Source organism: Macadamia integrifolia, chromosome 14, assembly GCF_013358625.1.
Source record: "Macadamia integrifolia cultivar HAES 741 chromosome 14, SCU_Mint_v3, whole genome shotgun sequence".
NCBI lineage: Eukaryota > Viridiplantae > Streptophyta > Magnoliopsida > Proteales > Proteaceae > Macadamia > Macadamia integrifolia.
The window spans coordinates 6718388-6743751 of record NC_056570.1 but is presented as its reverse complement, the minus strand read 5'-3'; the positions used below and the strand labels follow the sequence as shown (position 1 = coordinate 6743751).

The following is a 25364-nucleotide window of genomic DNA, read 5'->3' as shown; positions in this document are numbered from 1 at the left end:
TGCTGTGAGAAATCGATCTCAGATTCAGATCTGGCTCTTGCTTGCCACCTGGAGAAGTTCAAAACTTGTTTTACCTGATTGAAGCTTGCTGTTTGAGATATCTATCTGCCGGAATCAAGAGACTTTAAGGCTGGCAACCTTCGTTTCGAATTTCAGGTCAAACCAAGCCCTATCAAAGGAGTCCTACCGATCGGAATTTTTTTTCTGTCCGCTGGTTTCTGGTTCTCACGACAAGAAGAAGAAGAAGAACATGTTTTTTTTTATTTTTTATTTTAAAAGAATTTTCTCTGTTATTACAACTAAGCCCTTGTTCCCAAAAGTTATATTCCATTACCCCTTTTCTCTTTGGTAAAATTCAGAATAAGCCTTTGTATTAAAGTTTTAGTTCTAGAACTACCCCATTTACCTTATAATTATTTCTAAGGCCCTGCTTGTTTCTGAAATTACAAGAATACCCTTCAACCATTAAATTTGAGATTTTGGTCATTCTTGTGGGCCATAAGCAATCCGATTTCGGTCCTTGGAATCCGGATCCGCATCAGTTTGTGGATTCTCTAGCAGCCACTATGGCTGGATGATTGAAACTCCTAGTGGTATCCCTGAAGTTATTTGTCTATGCTCATTTCAAACATACCTTGCATTAGTACATAATAGAGCAATTTCATTCCTAATAAACATGTGACTACCTTGTCTTACCTCATTATTGCAGCTGGCTAGTAGACTTGCATTAGGCACCAACTTCACCACCACATTTTCCCTTGTTCTAGTAGTGAATCATCCATCTGAAGGTGACGCATGTAGAGAGTACTTGGGATTAAGATAGTATGTTGAAAATTCCATAAATAATTTGTCAGTGCTTATGAATGTGTAAATCGAATATAAATTAAGTATCTTGGAGTAAACCTATAAAACTCACCAGCTCTATGTAATGGATGCATCAAATGCTTTTCCCCTTTGTCCTCAATGATTTTAGTGTATGACTTTCCACCTCGACGTATCACTACTCTCACGCGATCCTTCATTAGCTCAATGGCAATATACATGTGTGGTAAGGTAGGCTTCTTCTCTGAGTCTACCATCTTCAGTACCCTTACCATTAGTTCCAATATAAAAAGGAACTTCTTCAAGTCGCGCTAGAACTGCTCACTAGAGATGATCGATTGTGCTGCCTTACCCCCTGGCTAACCCGACTCCCTTAAACTAAACCACCCCTCACTAGCAAACATGGACCTCAGACAAAAAATATTTGCATTGAAATCTCTTTAATGCGATGTAGTTGGTGGCAAATCGTGAGGGAGGCATTGGGCTATTGATAAAGGGTGGCCTTCTTAATATGGCATGTCATATTTTAAAGCTTTTGAGGAACCCCACAGTGGACAATATCGTACTGATTAATGGGCCAATTCTTTAAAATGTCATCAGAGCAACCTCTCGACACTGTGGTGGGGTTGAGCACGACGGGGACGTTGTGTCCCATATAGGGGGTGAGGCAATAGCTAAGAAACAACTTAGTGGGATAAAAGGCCAAGAACATTTAGTCCCAAATCGGCTAAATAGGAAGATACTGGGCTATTGATAAAGAGTGGTCTGCGTGACATGTCATAATGTGTTTTAAAACCGTGACGGGGAAACCCCAAAGTGAACAATATCACGCTGATTTGGGGGCCGGTTTGTCACAAATTAGGCAATAGGCAAGAAACGACCCAGTGAGGCAACAAGGCCAAGAAATGTGACGAGCCAAGATCTTTTAGTACTGGGCTAGTGATAAAGGGTGCCCTCCTTAATATAGCATGACATGTTTTAAAGCCATGAGAGTGGACATTATTATGAAAATTAAGGCGCCGGTTCATTACAATGATATCAAAGCAACCTTTTGACCTTGGTGGTGGGATCGAGCATAGCAGGGACGTTATTGTAGAAACTCAATCCTAAAATGATGCAGAAGACAATGGAAAAACAAGAACAAACAATGCACATAGGTTTACGAGGTTTGGCTAGATTGCCTACGTCCTCGGTGAGATGAGATCTTGCTTCACTATCAATAGAGAATAGGGTTACAACGCTTGTCTTCACACCTTTTAGTATTTCTTGCATTACAAAGAAAGAAACCCTAGCTACAAATATATAGCGAAAAACCATAATTCGGAAAGTACAAAACTGCCTTCAAATAAAAAATTCAAGTGGGGGGCTGCGCCCCTACACCCCCATTATGTAGGGAGACCGCCATCCTGCTTGTTGAGGCGCCTACACTAGTACTCCCTGGATTAAATTGTGACGGAATACAAGGCATCACACACCAACAATTATGTCCCATAGAGGGGGTGAGTCAATAGCCAAGAAATGACCCGATGTGACAAAAAGGGCAAGAAACAAGGCGGTGAGGTGAGCCAAGATCCTTTAGTCCCACATCGACTAGAGAGGGAGATACTGGGCTATTGATAATGGGTGGTCTCCATAACATGGCATGGAACTTTTAAATTTGTGAGGGGGAAACCCTAAAGCGGACAGTATCATGCTGATGAAGGGACCAGTTTGTTACAAATTAGGCAATAGCCAAGAAATAATCTGGTGAAGCAAAAAGGCCAAGAAACAAGGTAGTAGGTGAGCCAAGATCCTTTAGTCCCACATTGACTAGAGAGGGACATACTGGGCTATTGATAAAGGGTGGCTTCCTTAACATGGCATGACCCGTTTCAAATCCATGAGGGGGAAACCTAAAACGGATAGTATCATGACGATTAAGGTGCTAGTTCGTAACAACGTTGTATTAGAGCGACCTCTCGACCTCGGTGGTGGGGCTGAGCACAGTGCGATCATTGTGTCCCGTAGGCAAAAACATCCTTTGTAGTGAGTGTAGTGATGCAGTGAGAATCGGATGGCCGAGAGGATCTCGGGGCGTGGGCCAGGATGCTCTCAGCCATCTGATACTTACTGCATCATTGCACTCACTGCAGAGAATAATCACTCGTCCCGTAGAGGGGGCGAGGCAATAGCCAAGAAATGACCGGGTGAGGCAAAAAGTCCAAGAAACGAGGCAATGAGGTGAAACCTTTAGTCCCACATCAGCTAGAGAGGGTGATACTGGGCTATTGATAAAGGGTGGTCTCCTTAACAGGGCGGTGACGCGTTTTAAAGCTGGGGGAAACCCCAAAGCGAACAATATCATGTCGATTAAGTGGCCGGTTCATTACATTTTCCCCTTTTGGTAATGAATTATTTATTCACTAAAAAAATTGTGATATAACTGTTGAATTGTTCAACTATCTTCTCCATATGTTTTGGTAATTGAAGAATTGCTTAAAGAAGTAATTTATCAGTTTTTTCATGTGTTTGTGTTAGCTGGTAGGAATGCAAAGCGACCTTGAGATTTCTTAGAATTATAATCCCAATATTTATACTTTTGTTTGTCTTTGATTCTTTGTCACTAACGCTACAATTCAAAATTCAATTAACCTTTATCCCATCTAAATTGGGTATGTTACATGGATCCTGTCACCGTACATCTAATCATTTTTAATTTTTTTGTCAATTATAGTTTGCTTTTACATGATTAAATAGGATGGATACCTGTCTAACTTTCTTCCTCCTATTGTCTTAGGTGGCAGAAGAACTATATCAAGCTGGTTTCATCAGCTACCCACGTACAGAAACAGACTGTTTCTCAGCAAGGACTGACTTGCATGTTGGTAACTTTGTATCTTATATTGGAAACAATTCTATGCAGTGAGAAAAATAGTACCTGAAATGCTTATTTTCTCATCCACTTGTTAGTGGGAGTTGCATCTGATTTAGTATAAAATCGATGAAGTTTATAAATTTCTTATTTCTGTGTAAGTGTATAGACATAGTTGTCATGGCACCAAGGCTAGAGACATATTTCTGGTATAGTTTGATACTCCCAAAACATTTTCCGTATTCCAGATATGTTTCTTTCTTCTTCTGAGTCAGGGTTCCTTTGATATATAAAGGTGACTGGTTGCCTTGGGCATCAGGACCTTCCTTGTTGCCTAGGGAGCACCTTGACATCCACACACATGTTCTAAAATGCATTAGCTTCCAACTGAGATTCTATTCATATCTAGAATCCCATGCAAACCTTAATAATTTAAGGACTTAACGATTGCTGCTACTGTTCTGGCTGTTAATTTGCAAGAATCACATGCAAACCTAAATAATTTAATGACTTAATGCTTGCTGCTACTGTTCTGGCTGTTAATTTACTGAAGGTCTTTACTTGTGATTGGCTTCTAGTTGTGCATTTGTGATGAAAGTGATGCAGCACTAAGGACGTATGAAAGGAGGAGGAAGAGGGGAGTTGGCCAGGGAAAGGACAGCTAAGGCCACACGATTTTGCTTTGATGGATTTAGTAGTTTCTATTTTCAGTTTTAGTAACTAGTAGACCTTCTATTTTGATAGTTTCCAATTTCTGTTTTTAGTAACTATGATAGTATCTAAATTGTAACCTCTCCCATAAAAGTTATAAGTAAAGAGGAAGCCTCACATAAGCCTCCACGATTTTATGAACTAAAAAAAATATGTTGCTGTTGCGTCTCCTCTGTGAGAACTTGCTTTGTGTTTGATCAAAGTGGTGGATTGGTGTGCGATCCGATGACTCTTTGCGCTGTGAAGCCCAAGAGGTTCCCTTCAAGTTATCTCTCTCTTCTCTTCCATAGAACTCAAGGTGTTACAGAGCTGATCTACTGTTACAGGTACTTAATTAATTTCTTTTCTCAGTTCTGTCCAGAGAAAGAGGTTCGGTAAGCTTATTTTCTGGTTCTGTCCAGACCAGTCCAGTCTTCAGTTTGGGCTGGAATTTTAATTGAAGGTTCCCCTCACCTAGGGAGGAACTCGATCCATATTTGAGCCCCTTCTGATCCCTGGTTGTTGAGATATTCAAAATCTCTATTTTTTTTGATTTGGACCTATTTGATTTGGATCTACTGAAATCGGTAGATCTGTTTCAATTCCTATTATTCTCTTGGACTCTGGTTCATGGTATTAAATTGATTTGGACCTATTTGAAGTGTTGTGGGTCCCTGTTATCGGTACTACTGATCTGATCAGAGAAACCTTAGTATTGGAATCAATAGCTTCAACTGTCCAGATCTGATTTCTCTTTAGTCTGATATATTTGTGCTATTGTCCTACTTTGATTGAGGTTGTTCTTTGATAGTATCCTGCAGTTTTGGGACTAGGTTGACTTGTCAATTTCTAGTTCTACATTAGAAAGTGCCTTCTTTGTTTGGCATTTAACTATTAGGTCATGCTCACCAGGACATTGATGCTTGTTCTTTGTGTTTAGTTATCAGTTCTCAAATGTAATCAAATGATTTTGGGTTGTTTCCTAGGAGTTTGTGGGGGTATCTTGGTTAACAAATCTTTTAACAAGATTATGAACACTAGGAAAATGCCAGATGAATGGAGGAGATGCATTGTAGTTCCAATCTACAAGAATAAAGATAATTTTCATAGCTGCAATAACTATAGACGCATAAAACTAATGAGTTATAGTATGTAATTATAAGAGAAGATTATTGAAGCCCATCTAAGAAGAGAGGCTCATATCTCGGAGAATCAATTTTGTTTTATGCCGGGTAGATCCACTTGACCTAGAAAATGCCTGTGACAGAGTCCCTAGAGAATTAATCTGGTATGTTCTTGTGATGAGAGAGGTGCCGAGTAAATATGTGGATATAGTTAAAGATATGTATGAGGGCGTGGTGACTAGTGTTAGGTCTGTGGGAGGTCAAGGTTAAGGAATTCCCAATTACTATTGGGTTACAGTAGGGATCAACCTTAATCCTTTATTTGTTTGCGCTTATCATGGATGATTTAACCAAGAGTATTTAAGACGAGGTCCCATGGTGTATGCTCTTCGCAGATGATATCATTCTAATAGATGAGACAAAATCAATGATTAATTGTAAGTTGGACCTATAGAGATCAACCTTAGAAACAAGAGGTTTTAGGACTAGTAGATCAAAGACAGAGTATATGATGTGTAACTTTAGTCACACTATGATGGATAACGATATAATGAAAATTGAGGAAAGAGAGATACTGAAAAGCAACTATTATAGGTATCTGGGGTCAACCATAAATAAAGAAGGTGACACGGAGGATGATGTTTCATAGAGAATTAAATTGGGATGGATGAAGTGGAGAAGTGTGACTGGAGTGCTGTGTGACCGATGTATCCCTTTAAAGGGCATACCCAGTGCACGAGGCTCCTACATGTCCGAGGTCCCAGGGGGGGTGGGATCTACGCAGCCTTACGCCCAGAATGTCGACGTATTCCTTTAAATCTTAAAGGAAAATTCTATAGAATAGTTGCGACCGGCTGTAAGAATGTCATATCTATAGGGCAGAATGTTGGCCAATTAAGAAGAGTTATATAGAGAAGCTATATGCAGCAGACATGAAGATGCTAAGATGGATGTGCGGCATAACTAGGACGGATAAGGTAAGGAATGAACATATAGAGCTGATTTGGGAGTGGCACCAATCAATAACAAGCTCTGAGAAAGTCGTTTGAGGTGGTATGAGCATGTTGCATGGAGGCCAAGGGATGCCCCAGTAAGGAGTGATTTGATTCCTATTGAAGGAGTTGAAAGAGCTAGGGGTAGGCCTAAATGACCATAGAATTAGTGAGTCATGACATACATAGTCTAGTTCTTGCCCTAAGTATGACCTCAGACAGAGCCGATTGGAGAGCAAGGATCTAGGTAGTGAACCCCATCTAGCTGAGGTTTTCTTGACTTGCTGGTACTCTGCTTCTTCTGTTTCACTTTCATTTCCCTTTGCTTTCATTTATTTACTTTCATTTCTCCTCTTTGTTTTGCACGGTCCATGTTGCCGATCCCATTAAGTTGGGATAAGGCTGAGTTTGTTGTTGTTGAGTTGTTGCCCATGGTTTTAAGTATCCTGCTGTATCCATCAATACTATCCCATACGTATTGTATCTTTATCGTTATGATATGGTACCAATATGGTGCCTAAAAATTTGTATCAATTGTATAGGGTCGAATGGTCGATACGTGACCTGTATAATTGATATATGGTTGATACCTATCGATATGCTCGATACATCTCTTATTAACTGTAGAACACGATTCATGACTGCAAACACTTGTTGGGTGTTCCTGTAAGGCCGCAACAACAACAACCAGCCTTAAACAACAACAACAACTCAGCCTTATCCCAACTAAATGGGGTTGGTTACATGGATCCGATCAAATGCAACAAAAGAAAAATAGTTGTAAAAATCGGTAAAAACTCGACTAAATAGGTCAACTACGTGGATTCTTTCCCTCTAAAAAGGTCTATCCGAGGTCATACAAGGGACCAAACCTAAACTATGCATGTCTTTCCTAACTACTTCTATGGTCATTTTTGGCCCACCCCTAGCCTAGTTGTCAAGGAGCCGCCAAGGTGCCACCCTGGCGTTTGTGGCCTAGGCGACAATCGCCTTATTACACTGCATGTCGCTCTATGTTTTGACACTTATTTATGCCAAAATCATTTAATTAAATGTATTTTATATCATTTACTTAAGATATTATTCATAAATGAGAAAATACTATTTGAATCCAATAAAAATAGTTTAAAAATCAAATTCCAAAAGGATAAAAATTCAACCCCTTGTCCACGAAGAAAAATTGGATTTTTGGTTATAGGGGGCGATTTTCAACTTTCAAATACTGGGGTTTTTCTCAATTCTGAAAATTTATAAATCTTTTTGTGGTAAAATATTGCTAAAAACCAAAAGTTCGTTAAAATAATCTTTTGTTTTGATGTCCATAAAATTATTTTCATTCAGGTTATTTAAACAACATTCGCACACTTTAAAATAAGTTTGACCGGAACATAATTACAACTCCGATTTAAGTAATTTTAGACTTGTTGAAAATCTGGTTTTATGTTATACCTAATACAAAAAGTCTCATGCAAAAATAAATCATTTGACAAGTCAAACTTATTATAGAACAAGAGCATTTCTTTAAATGCTGATTTTTTATGACAATGTGACTTAATGTTGATTTTTTTATGATTTGATGTAACTTTATGTTGATTTTTGATGATTTGATGTGGCTTAATGTTGATTTTTTATGATACAAGGGATATGTAACATACTAAATAATGTTAGATAAAAGGGAAAATAAAAATAACACTTGATCGCCTTGTTTGCCTTAAGGCGGCGTCTTGTCGCCTAAGCGCTTAGGTAGCCCTCCAACGCCTTGGTTCGCCTTGGCACCGTGATAACTATGGCCCTAGCTCTTTTTGCTCTTTCAATTTGAATCAGACACTCATCCTTATTGGCACATCCTTAGGCCTTCGTTGAACATGGCCATACCACCTCTCGTACCTTATCATGAATCGAGGCAACTCCCAAATCAGCCCTACTATGGTCATTCCTTACCTTATCCTTCATAGTTTGCCGCTCATCCATCTAAGTATCCTCATCTTTGCTACACATAGCTTATCGATATCCTATAAGGCATTCTAATAAATATTTTTTTTTTTTTGGAAAAACCAACCTGATTCCTTGCTTCTACTAGCAAAAATGACTATAGTATTGTTGATTTCATCATCATTTGGGGATTAAATTGCCTGCAGGAAACCAAATTTGTGCAATAATAGTTATTGATCAAAACTTTGAAATTTTTGCTCAAATGTTGTCTTTTAGTGTCGTGTTTTGCAATAGATAACTAGATTAGTGAAAAACAATCATCAAAATAGGTGTTTTTGCAATGATGTGTGCATCTAAGTCTTAAATCTTCCCCAAACTGAAAATGTCATCTTTTTGGTTTTAGTACATGTTAGAAACCTCATCCTTTATACATAATCAATTGAATGCACTTGTCTCGTCATACTTTGTTCTCCTTTTTATACGTGATATATTTTACATATTACTTATTTATATTATTTTATGCTTCAAAACTGTAACTTGCATATAGCCTAAGCATTTCCATACATTTCTTGAACATTTTGATGTGTTTTTTTACCATATCTTGTGTCTATCTCATACGATGTCTCTTAAAATCACTGTTCCGATACAATACCCAAAACCGATACTTTAAACCTTCATGTTGGGATTAGAGAAATAAATTGGTTCTCTAGTTGTGGATTCATCACCAACCTAGAAAATGGCATGCTTGCATGTTGAAATTACTTTTCACTTAATCTTCCAAGAATTGGCAGTGCTTCTATCCTTTAACTGGCTCATCAGGTTGTTGCTTTGATCTGGACTTTGGAACAAGAGGCTATTAGATCAAAAATTTGTAATGGGACAACATCAAAACTATGTAATGGGACAACATCAAAAATATGTAATGGGACAACTATTCCATTGTATATATTTTCTTTTGATTTGCTTGATGCAACTTTTTATGGATTTTGTTTGTTTCGTGTAGCAATCTTCTCACTGGGACTTGCACGTTTCTTCTTCTACTTTCTTTGAATTCTATTCTTTAGTTATCCACTAAAGGGATGAAGTTTTAATGGTTCCTCCATTCCACTGAGGAATTATCACATCGCCAAACTCACATGCCCAATAAGGTTTAGCTTTGAAAACTCAATCAGGCCATTTATCCAATTGTAAAGGTGTACCTTACTAGAAAGCAACACATTTAAGATTTTTCTATGGGCCCTTGCATCCTGCATCCCATTTCGAACAAAAGGAATATGTTCTTGATTAATTCACTACCAACAGTCTCGAGGTTAGATGTAATTTCGTGCTTAGGTTGTTGGTGAAATCCTTATGTTCAATTTGGGTAGTTAAAGAAGCTCGTTGTCAAAGGAGTTCTGAATAGAACCTCTACTTGATTGCAGGGGATTGTGCAAGAACAACAAAGGCATCCAGTGTGGGGTCCATATGCGCAACGGCTACTGGATGCTGAAGCAGGACTTTGGAGAAATCCTACTGGTGGTGGACACGATGACAAGGCACATCCACCTATTCATCCCACAAAATTTTCTGGTGGAGAATCTGGATGGAGTCAAGACCACCATGTAAGTTAGGCTGGGTTTTGTTGCTCTCTAAGGTGAAAAAAGGGAAAAGAGAAAAAACAGTGAAATGAAATGACAAAATTTCCTTCACCGCTTGTTCGGTTGCACTTGCACCTACAAAATCAGGAGTGAACATTAGAAAAATCATCATTGTTGTGTCATTTTGTTTCCTTCTGTGTTCCTATGTGATAGGTGAGATACAAAACTAGGGACAACTTTTCTCAAGAATAGTTATTTTTCCCTTGTTTTTCTTCCACTAGTGCAACCAAACAATCACATCTCCAGACTTTCTTTCAAATTTCCTTTCCCACATCATGAGGGAAAGCAATCAAATGCAGCAGTTGAACCATAATTATTGAGAAGGGAAATTTCACTGGCAGTATTAGTATCTCTATTGTTCGTGTTGAATATGTTTTCTTTTTCAACTAGAGTGGAGAATGTCTAAACAGTGTTTCTTTCTGGAGTTGTAATTTTCTTCTATTAATGGCAGCAGAGATTGTATGAGCTTGTTGTTCGCCATTTTCTAGCCTGTGTTTCACAGCCAGCCATAGGGGCTGAGACTACTGTTGAAATTGATATTGCTGGTGAATCCTTTTCTGCATCTGGGCGTGTTATAATAGCTGTAAGTATTAAATAACACTATTAATACTTTATTTGTCCTTAGCTACATGAACTGGGTTCTTATCTGACTATTTGTTGGGCATTAAACTATTATTCAGCTTTCTTTTGTGATGCTTATATTATATACAGCATAATTGTTGGGAGAACAAAAACTCTTGTTATTGTATTAGATCAAGGGCATGTTTCCAGCAATTTTCTGTAGGTACAATGTTCTCTGTCCGAGAGCTTACCCTACACTCCAGGACCCCTTTGTCTATCTCACTCCTTTCTTCCCCATGAAATGGCAGCTTTGCCTCTGAATATGACTCCTTTTCAGGGGCAGTGGTTGGGTGTTTCCAGACGAGGTAGGCTACACTCCCTGACAGGAAACACTCTCCCTTTACTATAGAGTAAAAAAATGTGTAAAACTTCAAAGTACATAAGAACATAACAAGTTATATTCCATGTCTACTCTCCATCAATGAAAGAAAAAAAAAAAAAAAAAGGAAAAATAGAAATGGAGAAACAGATACTGGAAAGACGACAGACCACACAAACCCAAAATACAGTTCGAGCTCTATCACCCCCCCCCCACCCTGAAGCAAATGATGTAATATGCCTGTCCCTGACACCACCTGACTCCCCTAACCAAAGAGACCTACTCCCTACAATGTAGTTGTTCTCTTGTTCTTATTCTTTGCTACTTCTGCCCATGCCTCTTATTTCTTCCCACCATCCTCTTCTTTATTCCGTGGACAAGTAGAGCATCTTGACTGATCACTTCAGGTTCAAAACATGTAAATTCAATGTTTCCTTTGAGGCTCTTATTCTTCTCTTGATAAGAGCTGATGGCATATAATCTGCCACTGAAGAAGTTGCGGCCGAACTTTGTGATCACTGCTTACCTTGCAATAAATTGTTCCTGTTGATTGACTCTTAGTCTGGTTGGCTCCTCCTTATCCTACGATTGATGTGGGTGGAAAAACTCTGTCCAAATGTATGCGTAATTATGAATTAGTGGGCACCCTGCAATTTAATTGATTCTGACTGTATGCATTCCTGGGTTGTGTACTTGTGGTATTATTCTTTTGTCATGTGTTATTAGATATTGTGTATAGATATGTGATGTAGGGGATTTCCTAGAAGACTAGGGTCCCTACAAGAGTGACTCAATTAAGGTAAGACAAACTTAAGGGGGTCTTGGGATTAGGTTGGGATTTAGATATGCTCAACAAAACAAGATTCAACATGCAATAAATAAAGACAAATCAACATGTAGCCAGGAGCAATATCAATCTAAGCGGAAAAACACATAATAACTTACTAAAGCTTCAAGTGGGGACATGGGGAAGGGAACAAACGTCATGCGAATGTTAGGTTCAGCACAAATCAATCTAGACACCAAATAAGATATGCAAACAATCAATGTCCTCTAGCAGCCAACTAAAATAGAAAATCAGCAAGGGTTTTGGAGATATAACAGTGAAGAAATGTCTTAAAACAGTAGCTGAAATAGGCATAAACGAAGGGGCAAGGGATGGTTTCAATGATAATGGACTTCAAACATGTAACAGGGGATTAATGGCGGTGGGGGGGTTTAGTTTAATTACTTACCTGTCCACTGTCCAAACAGAGAAGAGAAGAAGAAATCGAGGTCTACCAAGATTGAGGATTGCTGCCCAGATTGAGTGCTGGAGAAGAAAACCATCTAGAATTATTGCAGCTCTTGTTTTCTTGAAGGGAGGAGCATCTGTCTTCAACAATAATACCAGAAAAAAAAAAAAATAGAGAGGCTGCAATATTGAGACAGCCAAGAGAAAGAGGGAGAGGAGTAGAAACTGAGAAAAAGAAAGGAGGCGAGAAAGAGAGGAACCGAGAGAGGGAGAGAATCGTGAGAGGGGTGGGGAGATTTGCTCAAAGGCTACTTTCAATAATTTTTTTCCATTCCTTCCGTTGTGGCCTAGGCCACTACATAAATGATAAACTTAGTTACTAAAAATAAAAAGAGGTCAATTGGAAAGTAAATAAAGACTTCCTAAAAACTAACAACTAGTAAAGTAGTTTCCTAATTAATTAAAAGACTAACAAGGAAAAGAATATTCTAAAAATAAACTACTAAACTGATAACTAATGGGGCCCACAAGATTTGCTGAGATCTGGAAAGAGAGAGGACTCGATCCAGTGCTGGGAAGGCTGGATCGAGCCTCTTTTTCTTCCTCCTTTTTCTTCTTCTTCTTTCTTCCTCTTCTTCCTATTCTTCCAGCCACAAAGATGGCTGTTTCTTCTTGTTCTTGCATCTGTACACCTTGATGTCTCCATCAATATGAACCTGAAATGCTATTGATAGCAATACAGGCCCCTCTCCCTGGTTGTCAGCCCAAGACAAAAAGAGCTTGTAACAGTGAAAGTGTTCAAAAAATAATGTGAATTCTAGTAAATGTTCATTTATAAGAATGTAATGATTGAAACTAATTTGTAAGAAAAATTTCATTTGTTTTACTTTTCCTCTTTAGTAGAGCAGATTTCATGGATTTTATTGGATTGATATTTTTGAATTATCGTCATCATGTTTTCCCAGAAAAATTACCTGGATGTGTATCGATTTGAATCTTGGGGAGGTTCAGTAATCCCGACATACGTTGTTGGACAACAGGTTTGTTATGAATCTACATGTGCATCTATCGGTTTTTGGTAGAAATTACTAATTGTTTTCTATATATCTGCTGCATACATTTTGATAATAATAATAAGGTGAGTGGTTACACAATGACCAACTTATATTTGCCATGTGGCAGCTCAGTTGATGCTCAAATTTGCTGCAGTTAGGTCCTGCTTTTCCCTTTCTACCTATAAATTAAGCCCAAAATTTTAGTTTTACAGTAGAGAAAAAGTGTTTCAAAGTTTTTTTAGAAAGTAAAGATAAGAGCAAAATAGACTGGCCTCGAAAATGCAAAAGGTGCCATATGATTGAGTAGACCACCAAATTTGATACATGGCTAATTTTAAGGTTGGACCGACCTATCCATAGAGTTAAAACTTTCCAAACATGTGCCACATGGCATAAATTGGATGAGACATTGTGCCAAACCTAGGATGATAGTTATTCTGCCACCTCTTTGCCTAATAATAAATTTTGGTTTATCTACTTGTAACCAAGTGTGGTTACATTTATTTAGGTGGTAATGAATTATCCGTTTCATGCCACATGACCAATTTGTATGGGTCCATGTGATTGATTACCCCATCCGTCTTGTTGGTTTAATTCTAACTTGGAACTAGGCTGAGAATGGTTAAAATGTGAGTTTAAAGTTTAACAAAATTGCACAAATGCCATTTCATATTAATGGAATCTAGTGGCATTTTATAGTCTCTCTGAACATAAGGTATTTCCTATGCCTGCTCACATTGGATTTAGTTGAGAACCAAAAAAATGGGAGAATGATTTGGCTTGTCTAGAATGAAAGAGGTCATCTTTATTTATAAAGGGTAGAAGGAATTACAATTAAGGTATGTAGGTAAGGATAAGTCACAGTCCTTATCCTAACATACATGCAACGAACGTAGACACACACAATGATTCTAGATGCTAAAGGATCTTTTTATTCTATTTCCTTGAAAAAGTGAATAAAAAATGTCCATGTCAGTAGGCATAGGCGTAGGAAACACCTCATGTTCCGAGGACGCTTTCCCTTTTGTTATTTCTTGTGTCACACTTGAGGCACTTCTGGTACTTGTTTGTGGCTGAATTTAACCTGTGAGATGGGTGTGCAGCACTCTATCACAGGGGCCTATCCTTTTTGGCCACATGTGAGAAGTTTGAATTGGTTGGGCTATGTAACCATAGCATTTAGATTTCCCATTATTATTGTAATTGTTTAATTTTACTTTTATTTATACTATTACAATCACTGTTCTACTATTACCATTACCATATTATCACTGTTACAGTTACTATTACTATCATTATTACTCTTACCATATTATCACTGTTACAGTTACTATTACTATCATTATTACTCTTTCTATTACTATTAAATTTATAATAATGTAATAATTAATTATTATGATTTTAGTTATCATGTTTGTCATCAACAAACATGTGCATTCCTTTATACCGCGTTTCTTTGGTTAATGAAAGCGGTAAAGATTTGTAAGTTACTGGTGATTTTGCAGTTTAACCCAACGATATTGACTCTTGATTCCGGTGTTACAAGACCACCCCCTCTATTAAGTGAAGCTGATTTACTGACTTGTATGGATAAGGTGAGAATGATTCCTCATTTGCGTCAGTTTTTTGTTAAACCCTTCAAGCAGTTCTCTAAAATATATTCCTCTTTGATTCTTCTTAGGCTGGCATTGGTACTGATGCAACAATGCATGATCACATAAAAAAGCTGCTTGACCGGTTCTATGCAACTAAAGACCAGAACACTCGTTTCTCACCAACAAATCTTGTAATTGTTATGCTCATAAGAGATTATTGTTACTGCATTCCTTCACCCCCCCCCCCCTTCTTCTTTAGAGCATGTTTATCTGGTCATGTTGTTATAGCTTCAAAGTAAGTGAATGGTTTATAATCTCTTTCTTAATAGTTCTTTACAGACTTGATTAAATATGCTTGCTATTTCTTCTAGTTGCTAGTTGATCACAACAGTTTAAAACTTTACGCTTGCAAGTATACTCCAAATAATGTAAGTTCTAGGTATAGGTCTTCTTTAAGACTATTAACATTCTGCATGTGGGAAAGACAGTTTCAATTGTTTCGTACTTTTTCTCTTCCAATCAACCATACAAAAATAAAAATAAGAAAGAAGAGAAGTGTTCAATTGTTCTTTTCCATTTAGTGAGTGAATTAATAATTTAATTTTTTTTTGGTAGAAAAGGAATGATTTCATTGATAACTAAAAAACTGCATGCCATGTTTTTCTAATTTCTATTTAATTTAATTGCAGGGTGAGGCACTGGTGATGGGATATGATGACATGGGGTATGTGTTTTTTCTTTCCCATTTTATTCTTGATGAGCGGTTTATGATACTATACATAGTACCCCATGTGGAATGGTTGTCATTGGAAATAGATTTAAATGTTTGAGGTGCACAATAAATTTGATGGTTAGGTGATTCTCATAGTTCATACTGATTGCGCGCATTGATAATTTTATGTATATACTGATTGTAACAAATCACTTAGAAATTTTTTTTTTTTTTAATGTGTCAGAATCTTGTTACAGATAAGAAGATCCCATACTTCACTAGGCCTATATCAGTCCTTTAAAACCAGACAGGACATTGAATCATTTTGGTCTGGCAGTTGGCAATCTGACCATCTGGTCCAACAATCTGTGAGTGGTCTGGTGAACTCACATCAGTTATGCTCTCTGTTGAGTATGTGTCATAGTTTAAAATCTCATTTTGGTCATACCAAGACAACCGAAATACCGAAATTTTGGTGAAATCTTTGCCAATATGCCATAGTTGTCATGGCATCTAGGCGACCTAAGGCATTGGAGAGGGTCTAAAAATAAGGCGACACCAACAAGGTGACCAAGGCACCTGGACTCCTAGGTGACGCCTTGACAACTTTGTATTTTTTTTTCCTGCTGATTTGCTGTTTCGGTCAAGGTTCAAGAACTCGTTTCAACCGAAATTTCACCGAAACAGTGTATTTTGCCCATTTGGAAAATTGTTTTGGGAACCCGTTCGGAGTTATTGACATACTATATTTCTAATAAACTACAAAACTCACCTCATTGTTGCAAGCAGCCTGTATTACACTACTTGGCTCCAACATGGTAACCATTTCCTTCACTGCTTCCATAAGTTTTGGATTCATCCTAAGGCTATGGCTATATCGATACTTGGGGTTTAGATAGTATGCTGAAAATTGGCACATTGATATTGTTAATGTATAGTATTATATTCTATAAATTATAAATTGTAATGTGGATTAGTCACATATAAAGCCTTATGCAATGGATGCATAAGTTGAAGCTCCCAGAGTCCTTGGTATTCTTCAGGAAGGTCTTGCTGCCATAGTTATCAAGGGGGCTAAGCGATAAAGGAGATGGAGGATAGTAAGAAATCATGGTGACACCAACAAGGCGTCTGTCCAGGCTGAATCGCCTAGGCGACGCCTTGATAACTGTGCTTACTGACATGTGACATTGCATTATAGACGTGTCTTTTATCATGTCTACAACAACATACAATTGTGGCATGGTGGCCTTGAAGCAGAGTCCACCATCCTCAGGACATGGACCACTGGGGCCAATACTTTCACCACCTTACTCAGGTTGTGCTAAAACTCTTTAGAAGAAATGGTTGCTTGTGCTGCCCTACTGCTGGGGGAACCCGACTCCCTCCACCCAAAACACTACTCATATGAAAACATAGATCTGAGTTTGGCCTCCTCTAAGATTTTTGGTGCAATGCAGTTTCTGGCAAATCTAATGAGGCCAGGCCCGACTAAGCCCCCCTCACATTTCTCCCTCAGAAGGTTCAGTGCAAATCCATGGTTTTGGACAAAGGCGCTCATCTGTCTCGCTCTCTCTACCACACATTGCTCCATTTTTATCTTCTCCATGTCCTTCAGCATGAGGTCAATGCAATGGGCTGCACAAGGGGTCCATAAGAGCTTATACTTATTGTTATTATCAACTTATGACTAGCCTTCTTGAAGTTTCTTCTGTTGTCTATCACAACTTGGACTACATTCTCCACTCTCACCTCCTAAACCACATCATTCCATAATAGTCACGACAGAAAGGTGAACCAAGGCGTTGGAGGACTGCCTAAGCGCTTAGGTGACAAGTCTCCTGCCTTAAGGCGAACAAGCGGACAAAGTGTTATTTTATGTTTTTCTTCTTTTTTAACATTATGCCTGTGGAGAGATTCTCTCCCCAAAACTATTAAGGGCTATAGGTCCAACCTTTTTATATTCTATGCTCCATAGTTTGTTCGTAATGATGATCATAAGAACAAATTTTCCAGGTATGAGCTCTGGAAACCTTACCTTAGATCCATGATGGAGTGTGACATGAAAGCAGTTAGCTTAGGCAGCAAGAGGAGAGCTGAAGTGTTGGAGACTTGCTTGCAGCAGATGAAAGATTGCTTCTTGGATGTAAGTTTGTACAGGACTTACTTCTATGATAAAAATGCCAAAACATCACCTATCACGTGACATACCATTGTTTACAATTTCTTTGCAGCAATGAGTTGGAATTTTCCCACATCAGTTTGGGATATGGTCTTCTTCCTTTTTTTCAGAACCCTAATGAATGAAATGTTGTAATGTTGAGCTTGAAAAAGGCCAATTTGATGAGTTACCTGCTGTAGGGCCTTGAATATAGTGTTGGTGGTATACAGTTCATGTAGCTTGGGATGACAGAGTGAGTTGAATTGTTCTGATATTCATGTACTGCCTCTTTTGTGTTTTCTGCTCAAACTATTAGCAGCATATTCTTCTTTTTTTTTTTTTTTTGTTTGCTCGAGGGGTGAATAACAGTTTTATTTGAAGAAGTGTATGTGAGTGGAGCTTGAAAGCTACAAATTTGTTACATTTTATGCTAATCCTTATTTTCCATGAACTTACCTACATTCTTTTTTTGGGTGCAAGTGGCCCACTAGGAGCCATACATGGGACCCACAGAGGAGTCAAGGAAGGACCCACAGAGGGGCCGAAGAGGGCCACAATCTTCTTGGAAGGCAGGAAAGATACTGATAGTTCTGTGACTTAGATGCCGTCAAGGGGACTTGATCCATTGACCAAGTCCCTGAAGCACTCCACTAAGGGAGAAGTGCCAACCACCTGGGCAAGCCCTGGATTGGCTTAGCCATTTGATTACACCAACATGGGTATGCTGAAATATAATCTTTGATGAACTTATGTTTGGTAAAGATTTTACCTTTTGGAATAATGGCCTGAGAAGTTCTGTAAAACACATCGACTTCAATCTAAGATAATTGTGGGGATAAACATAGGAAGCTGGTGTAAAAAATTCTCCAAACATGTGATGGATATGCTTGTTGATCTAGCTGGGCAGCAAAAGGAATGCCATGAAATATGAGAACGTAAAATTAGATTTTGTTCAAGCAGTGCTATGTCAACTGATCCAAGTGTCATGAGGTATGCGTAAACTTTTAAAGTAAATGCTACTTAGGATTCAGCAAAAGAAATCTTGAGTTTTAAGATGAAGGACACCGCTGTTTTGAAATAGGACTATAGGCAAGGCTAGTTGAAACTTCAAAGTAGGGGTTGGGTTAGGAAGGATTCAGGTGAAGTTTGAGGAGAGATATAAGATTCTTCTGGCTGTGAGACTGTAAACGGTATCTGGTGCTGGCCATGGAACCTTTCATTACATTTTTTTTTTTTTTACTCATAATGAGCCTTTCTGGTCTATGTCCAAAATTTGTTTTTATAATTTGGATTTCACCTAACTGGCTCTCTTTTCCCCATTCCCCCTCTTTCTTCACTGGTGATCATGGAATTGACCCAGGTTTCATAGCCAAGGCCATAGATCCTGTTGAAAAGAAATAGTTTGGAATCCATTTTTCATGGGAATCGGAAATATAGTGCACTTTACCTTTGTATTATACATATAATGCAGAGGAAAAAAAATCCTGATCAAGTCCAGAGGCTGCGGCAAAATAGAAAAGGTTTGTAACCTTTCAGCTGGGGGATGTATCTAGCTAGAGAGTTACAAGTGAGGGTGGTACACATGGGTGTTATAGGAATATGTTTACAACTGGGGTATTCTGTCTATTCCATAGTCTTTTTCCAGATAGGAATATCTTTGCCCTTTCTTTTGTGGGTGGTATGAGTTTTTTCTGCCTTTTCTTTCATTCTTTCTTGAGGAAATTACACTCCCCTCCCCTGAACTATGGCTTAATATCAAGTTCCCCCTACGTACTTTCATATACACCACTCTCCTCCCCTTTAGTTTGAAGATTCTATCAATCGTCCCATTAGTGCCTGACGGTGTTAAAATGGCCTGTAAAAATACCGATTTACCCTTGTGTCCTTCATTTGGATCATCCCCTCTGTTTGGTGTTTATACCTGCAAATAATTTCTGCTGGATCTCTGTGTGCATAATGTGTTGGTTTGTTCTTGAACGCAAGGATTCGAGTTCTGTTCATATTAAAGATTTCCTTTAATTGTTTCTTGTAAGCTTCTCTTGAAGGAGAGATCACTCCTGCAGGTTCTTTTTCCACTCTTCCGTCTGTCAATATGTAATGAGAGAAGTCGATATCCATCGCCGAATGGTTTGGAATGAATCTGTCCAACTGCCAATCCCCATAAAATAGAAGATCAATTAAGTAGAAGACACAAAAATAAGATGAATCAGTCTTGAAAAGTTGCAAACTAAGAAGGACCAAAGGAAAATTGAGAGTAATATAATCAAATGGGTATCAATTAATTTCTGAAGAGTGAGGTACATTTTCCCCATTGCTTCTTCTCTGCAGGAACTGTTCTTGAAGAGGGTTTCAAGATTGGCTTTTGTTGGAAGAGGTGAAAGATCCTGCATCCATGGCGTTAGTACAAAAAAGGAAAATATAGCAGAAAGCGAGAGATCCGAAGGAAAAGAAAAGATCCTGCAAAACAATGAGAACCAAAAGAATTGAAACGCAAAATCATGAGACTCATACTGGAACTGAGTAATCTTACCATATAAATGAGCTCCGAAATGCAAAATCGAATGAATAAAGTTTATTTTTTTCAGAAAAAACAGAGAACTCGAAATGGAGAGAATGAATTTTAGATAAAAAAGGATGATTCATTGATTGATAGCAGGCCAGAAACTTACATAAAAAAAAGGCAAAAGCTAATCTTTACAGCCAAGAAACCCTAACTACGATACATAAGTAACAAAAGTAAATCATCCATACAGAGGAGAATAGAAACCCTAGAAATAGTAACTATTATCTACGAAACCCTAAGAACTGGTGAACTTGGTAACGGCCTTAATCCTTCAGAAATGGCGTGCTTTGCAAGCTCTCCAGGTAACACCAAGCGAACAACAGCTTGAATTTCTCTGGAAGTAATTGTAGGTTATACCTTGCAAGTCTTGAAGATTCCTGAGCAAGCTTCTCAAAGATATCGTTAGTGAAGCTGTTCATTATGCCCATAGCGTTGCTAGAGATACCGATATCAGGATGAACCTGCCTTAAGACCTTAAAGATGTAGATCTTGTAGGTCTCAACACTCTTTTTCGATCTCTTCTTCTTCTTGTCAGATGAAGCGGCTTCCTTGGGCAACTTCTTCTCAGCCTTCTCGCCTACCGGAACCTTCTAAGCTTTCTTCTCTGCTACAGCTATAGATGCCGGCTTCTTCTCTGCCAAACTCTGCCTTGGGCATAGAAGACTACCAAATGCAGCCATACTCTTTCCCTAAGGGTTATTTGTGAGAAGGGTAATTTTGGTATGAAATGTAAAGACAAAAGATGATATCATCACTTAACAAGGCCATCTAACGGAAAGGGTACGATTGATAGAATCTTCAAACTAAAGGGGAGAGGAGTGGTATATATGAAAGTACGTAGGGGGAACTTGATATTAAGCCATAGTTCAGGGGAGGGGAGTGTAATTTCCTCTTCTTTCTTTGTTGGTTTGGATACTATGTTTCTTTTATCCTTGGACCATTTAGGTTGTAGCTTATTAGTTTGAGTAATGATGCAGAATTTTATCCAAGACAGCAGTATATAAATCAGGTCTCTATATAGGATGGGACCATAAGTTCATGTGTAAAATTCGTCATGCTTGGTCTTATATATTCACTATCTACACCTTTTTCCAGATCTAGAATGGTTAGGTGCTTAGGCATTTTAAATTCTGAGACTTTTTCACCAATTAGTTATATATTTGGTTAGGCGATGTTAATATATTTTGTTAGGAATGAATTATTAGTCTTGAATTTTGGATTTCTTTCAGGCAAGGTTGAACAAAGCGAAACTTTTGGAAGCCATGGGGATTTTCTTTGAGAGGTACTCATTTATCTTCACAGATGCACTGAAGTTGTATCATCTGACATCTATTATCATTTTTGTCATCTATGCAGATCTAACCGACCAGGTAGAGATGAGCAGAATCTTGTTGTCGGTATTGTTCGGCCATGTGGTGCCTGCCAGGAATCTAATATGGTGCTAAAACGAAAACCGGTAATGATTTGGTGAGCTTTATGTCTTGAAAGAAAAAGAAAAGGATTTGCTGAGCATTTAGGGGATCTAAGTTCTAATAGTACAATGATGAATCTGTCTTGTTAAATTTAGCTTCTTTACGCGGTTGTCAAGGCAACAAGCTGACCCAAGGCGGTGGAAGGGTACCTATGGTCCTAGGCGATAAGGCATCCGCCTAGGCGACCAAGTGATATTTTTTATTTCCCCTCATTTCTAACATTATTTAGTATGCTTCATCCACCTTATATCATAAAAAATCAGCATTAAGCTGCATAAAGTCATCAAAATCAGGGCCGCCGTCGCTGGGCGGAAATACAAAATTGTATTTGTGGGCTGGAAAGCAGTTTCATTTCATGGTTGTCTAGTAGTGCAACTTGGAAGGGGGGATAGGCAGCGCCCAAATTTCACTATCCTTTATAGATAACCACTCTTGTTCGACTGATGACCGGTCCGGCTTGTGGTAGTAGCGGTGGCCTCTGATGGCTGGTCCCTCGGTTGGGGCCACCCCCTACCTAATACTTCCCCTTCTCCCCTTGCTCCTTCTTCTCCGACAACCTCGCTTTCACCTTTGCCTCCCCCTCTCGATGCTCCTTGGAACTCTCATTTTCAGCCTCCCCCACCTCTCCACCCGACAGCCTTTCCCTGCACTTCGTCCCTCCCACTATCCTTGGGGATTCTCGAGTCGCTGTTTGCCCCAAGGGCCTTCTTGATTCTGAAGCAACTCAATGACAGAACTCCCTTGTGGGTAATTTCTTGGGGAAGAGACTGCCGTTTCACTTAGTTAAGCTGTCCCTCTCGAAGTAATGGCGCCCTGTAGGCTCAGTAGATACTCTCCTTCTTGACCATGGCTTCTTCCTGTTCAGGTTCTTTGACGGACAGGATAGGCTCAAAATTCTGGAAGGAGGTATTTGGAGGGTGGGGAGAAGTCCGATGTTCCTCAGGCCTTGGCACCATCACCTACTCCTTAATCTGGTGGACCTCTCTTCTATTCATATCTGGGTCTCCCTCCCAGGCTTGCCTCTCCACTTCTGGTGCTCCGAGGTGTTAAGCTTTGTTGGCTTTGTTATTGAAACTCCGGTGCGTTCTAACGCCAGAACTTGTAAAAAAGACCGTCTTGCTTTTGCACTTATCTGCATTGAAGTTGATGCTGCCGTTTCTCTTCCTTCCTCCATCTCTATCCAGGATGGAGAGGATTTCCACTTCCAGCAGCAGATTTTATATGAATCACAATACACTCTCTGCAAAGTGTTCGGCCATGAATCAAGGTCGTGTTTGTCGGCAGCCTCCCCGGAGCCTTTACTTAACTCGCATGCAGACTTTTCCAGACCCCTTCCTCACCGTGACTGCTCTCTGATGACTGAAATTAGTAGGCAATCATCTTCCTTTCGCCCGCCGGCGAGAGGCAGAGGTTGGAATAGAAGAGGAAGGAAATCTTCTAGGGCCACCGTCACTAGACGGCTGCCTAACTCAATAGAGAAATCACAGGGCAATGATCGGTCCTTGCATGATGGTCAAAACCGATTCGCAACCTTGACTGATGTGGCTGACAACATCGGTGGCTCCCCCCTGATTGTCGGTTCCAATAACATTGACGCGTAGGCTTTTCCTTCGAAAACTGTCGTCTAAAAAGCTCCTCCTCAGCCGATGACTCCTCTGCAAGCTCTGACGATAGTTCTTCTTCTCCGTCTACCGCCTTAAGCTCTTCTTCCGCCTTGAACTCTGAAGGAGATACTTTAGATGGAGAGGACTCGGCCCTACCTTCTTATTCGCTGCCGAAGGAAACCCTGAAGGAGACGTCTGCAACCTCCCCCCCCCTCTTTTGGCTTTAACCTCGATGGGGGCGCGTGACAATGAGGATTCCCACTTGAGACCCTTGGGCTTTGCAAGGGAAGATGCTATTGGGCCCACTCCCATGGGAGAGACTTGTCTATCCAGGCCCACTAACCAACCTAATAGGACATTGGAGCCCATTTCACCTTCAAACCATTCTCCAGCCCAGTTACCCACTCCCTTGCCTTTGGCCCACTCCCAGGTCCCTGTGGATCTGGAAACTACCATCTCGCCTTCAGCCCAGTCCGTGGATCCAAGTCTTTTGCCTTCTGCCCAGGCCCTGAACCTTGTGGATCTGGATATGGTCTCTAACCTGAATCACCCTCCTCCCTCATCTTCCCTGCCCGACAGCCCGCCCCTCTCAGCCATCTCAAAGAGAAACCAGAAAAAAGGAAAACACAGACCTGCTGCCTTCCCTCGTCAGCCTTGCAGCACCTCCCCTGGCCTTGCAAACCCCTATCCTGCTCCTCATTGCTCGTATCAGAGAAGAAGCAAGTTTTGCCCTACTCTTGATATTACCGGCTCCTCCTCCAGTGAGCCTTTGATGCCTCCCTCTATCCTTAACCAATGACCTACGGCTTGCTGTGGAATGCTAGGGGCCTTAATTCCCCCTCTAAGCATACCTCTGTTCGTGCTCTTATAAAAGAGCTCAAGTCCTTCTGTTGTATCTTGGAATCCTATGTCAAAGAGTCCAATTTGTTCAAAATCTCCTCCACTATTGCTCCAGGATGACATTTTCTGTCCAACCATTCTGATCACCCTAATCGGCGCATTTGTTTTATGTGGGATGACACTAAGATTAAAGTTACTCACATCTCCTCCTCTGCCCAATTCTTGCACCTATCCATTACAAATACTGCTTCCAGCATCTCTTTCTTCCTTACCTATGTCTATGCTTCCAATAGGCCTGCTGAAAGGGTTGCTCTTTGGAATGACCTTAGACTCTTGGCTAGCCAGATTGAGCAATCTCCATGGGGTATTGGAGGAGATTTTAATATGATCAAGGTTTAAAGTATCGGTATTAGTCGCCGTATCGGTCGGCTAAAATTAAGATACGTATTGGAGGGTATCGTCTCGTATCGTATCGAAGATACGCTAAAGATACGCACATAAATGGATAGGAAACACTTTTTTATACACTTTTGCATAAAAAAATAGTTAAAAAAAGCTATATATAACATCTATTATGAATAAACAGTAAATTAAGAGTATTGCACTAAGAATCCAAGGTTTGTAGTTGTCCCATAAATGTAAAATCCTTGTTCCCAACCTTGATTTCCACTTTAGTTAGAGAGAAAAATGGTTGGCAGCAACTTTGGAACAAAAACACCTCAAAATTGTGTTTTTCTGAAAAATTTCCCATCTTGGCCATTTTATGACCGTATCGGTACATATTAGTGTGTATCGGTCGATACACACCGATACGTACCGATACATACTGAAACATACATTTCACTTTGATTTTGAATTTTCTATGGAGTATCGGTACGTATCGGTGTGTATCGGTGCGTATCGATATGTATCGTAAGATACGTATTGATACAAAAGGGTTTTACAAGTACGATACTGACCAATACTTTAAACCCTGAATATGATCAGATTTTCTCATGAAAAAAAAAGGTGGAGGTACCTTAAATTGTGAGAATATGGATGCCTTAAACTTATGCTTTGATGACTTGGCTGTTGATGACCTCAGATGGTCAGGTTCTAAATTTACCTAGAATAATAAGAGATCGGGCCAGGCTAGAATTG

The 25364-nt window shown here is 39.4% G+C and overlaps 2 protein-coding genes and 1 pseudogene across 3 annotated transcripts in view; 2 read left to right on the top strand and 1 right to left on the bottom strand.

The window, feature by feature from the left end:
• LOC122061740 (zinc finger CCCH domain-containing protein 48-like) overlaps nt 1-10832 on the top strand; it is a 17405-nt gene extending 6573 nt beyond the window's left edge. Inside the window, exons 9-11 of the mRNA XM_042625190.1 lie at nt 9833-10012; nt 10500-10631; nt 10674-10832. Coding sequence (XP_042481124.1) covers nt 9833-10012; nt 10500-10631; nt 10674-10832 — 471 coding nt within the window. The remainder of the gene's footprint in view (nt 1-9832; nt 10013-10499; nt 10632-10673) is intronic.
• LOC122061871 (DNA topoisomerase 3-alpha-like) overlaps nt 3603-25364 on the top strand; it is a 37647-nt gene continuing 15885 nt past the window's right edge. Inside the window, exons 1-10 of one of the 2 annotated variants that reach the window (XM_042625390.1) lie at nt 3603-3682; nt 9833-10012; nt 10500-10631; nt 13188-13262; nt 14783-14872; nt 14959-15063; nt 15562-15596; nt 17601-17730; nt 21538-21590; nt 21665-21764. In XM_042625390.1, the coding sequence (XP_042481324.1) occupies nt 14864-14872; nt 14959-15063; nt 15562-15596; nt 17601-17730; nt 21538-21590; nt 21665-21764 (432 nt within the window). In that variant the 5' untranslated portion in view covers nt 3603-3682; nt 9833-10012; nt 10500-10631; nt 13188-13262; nt 14783-14863. The remainder of the gene's footprint in view (nt 3683-9832; nt 10013-10499; nt 10632-13187; nt 13263-14782; nt 14873-14958; nt 15064-15561; nt 15597-17600; nt 17731-21537; nt 21591-21664; nt 21765-25364) is intronic. The other variant, XM_042625391.1, reaches the window with a different exon arrangement.
• LOC122061294 lies at nt 20544-20988 on the bottom strand (annotated as a pseudogene).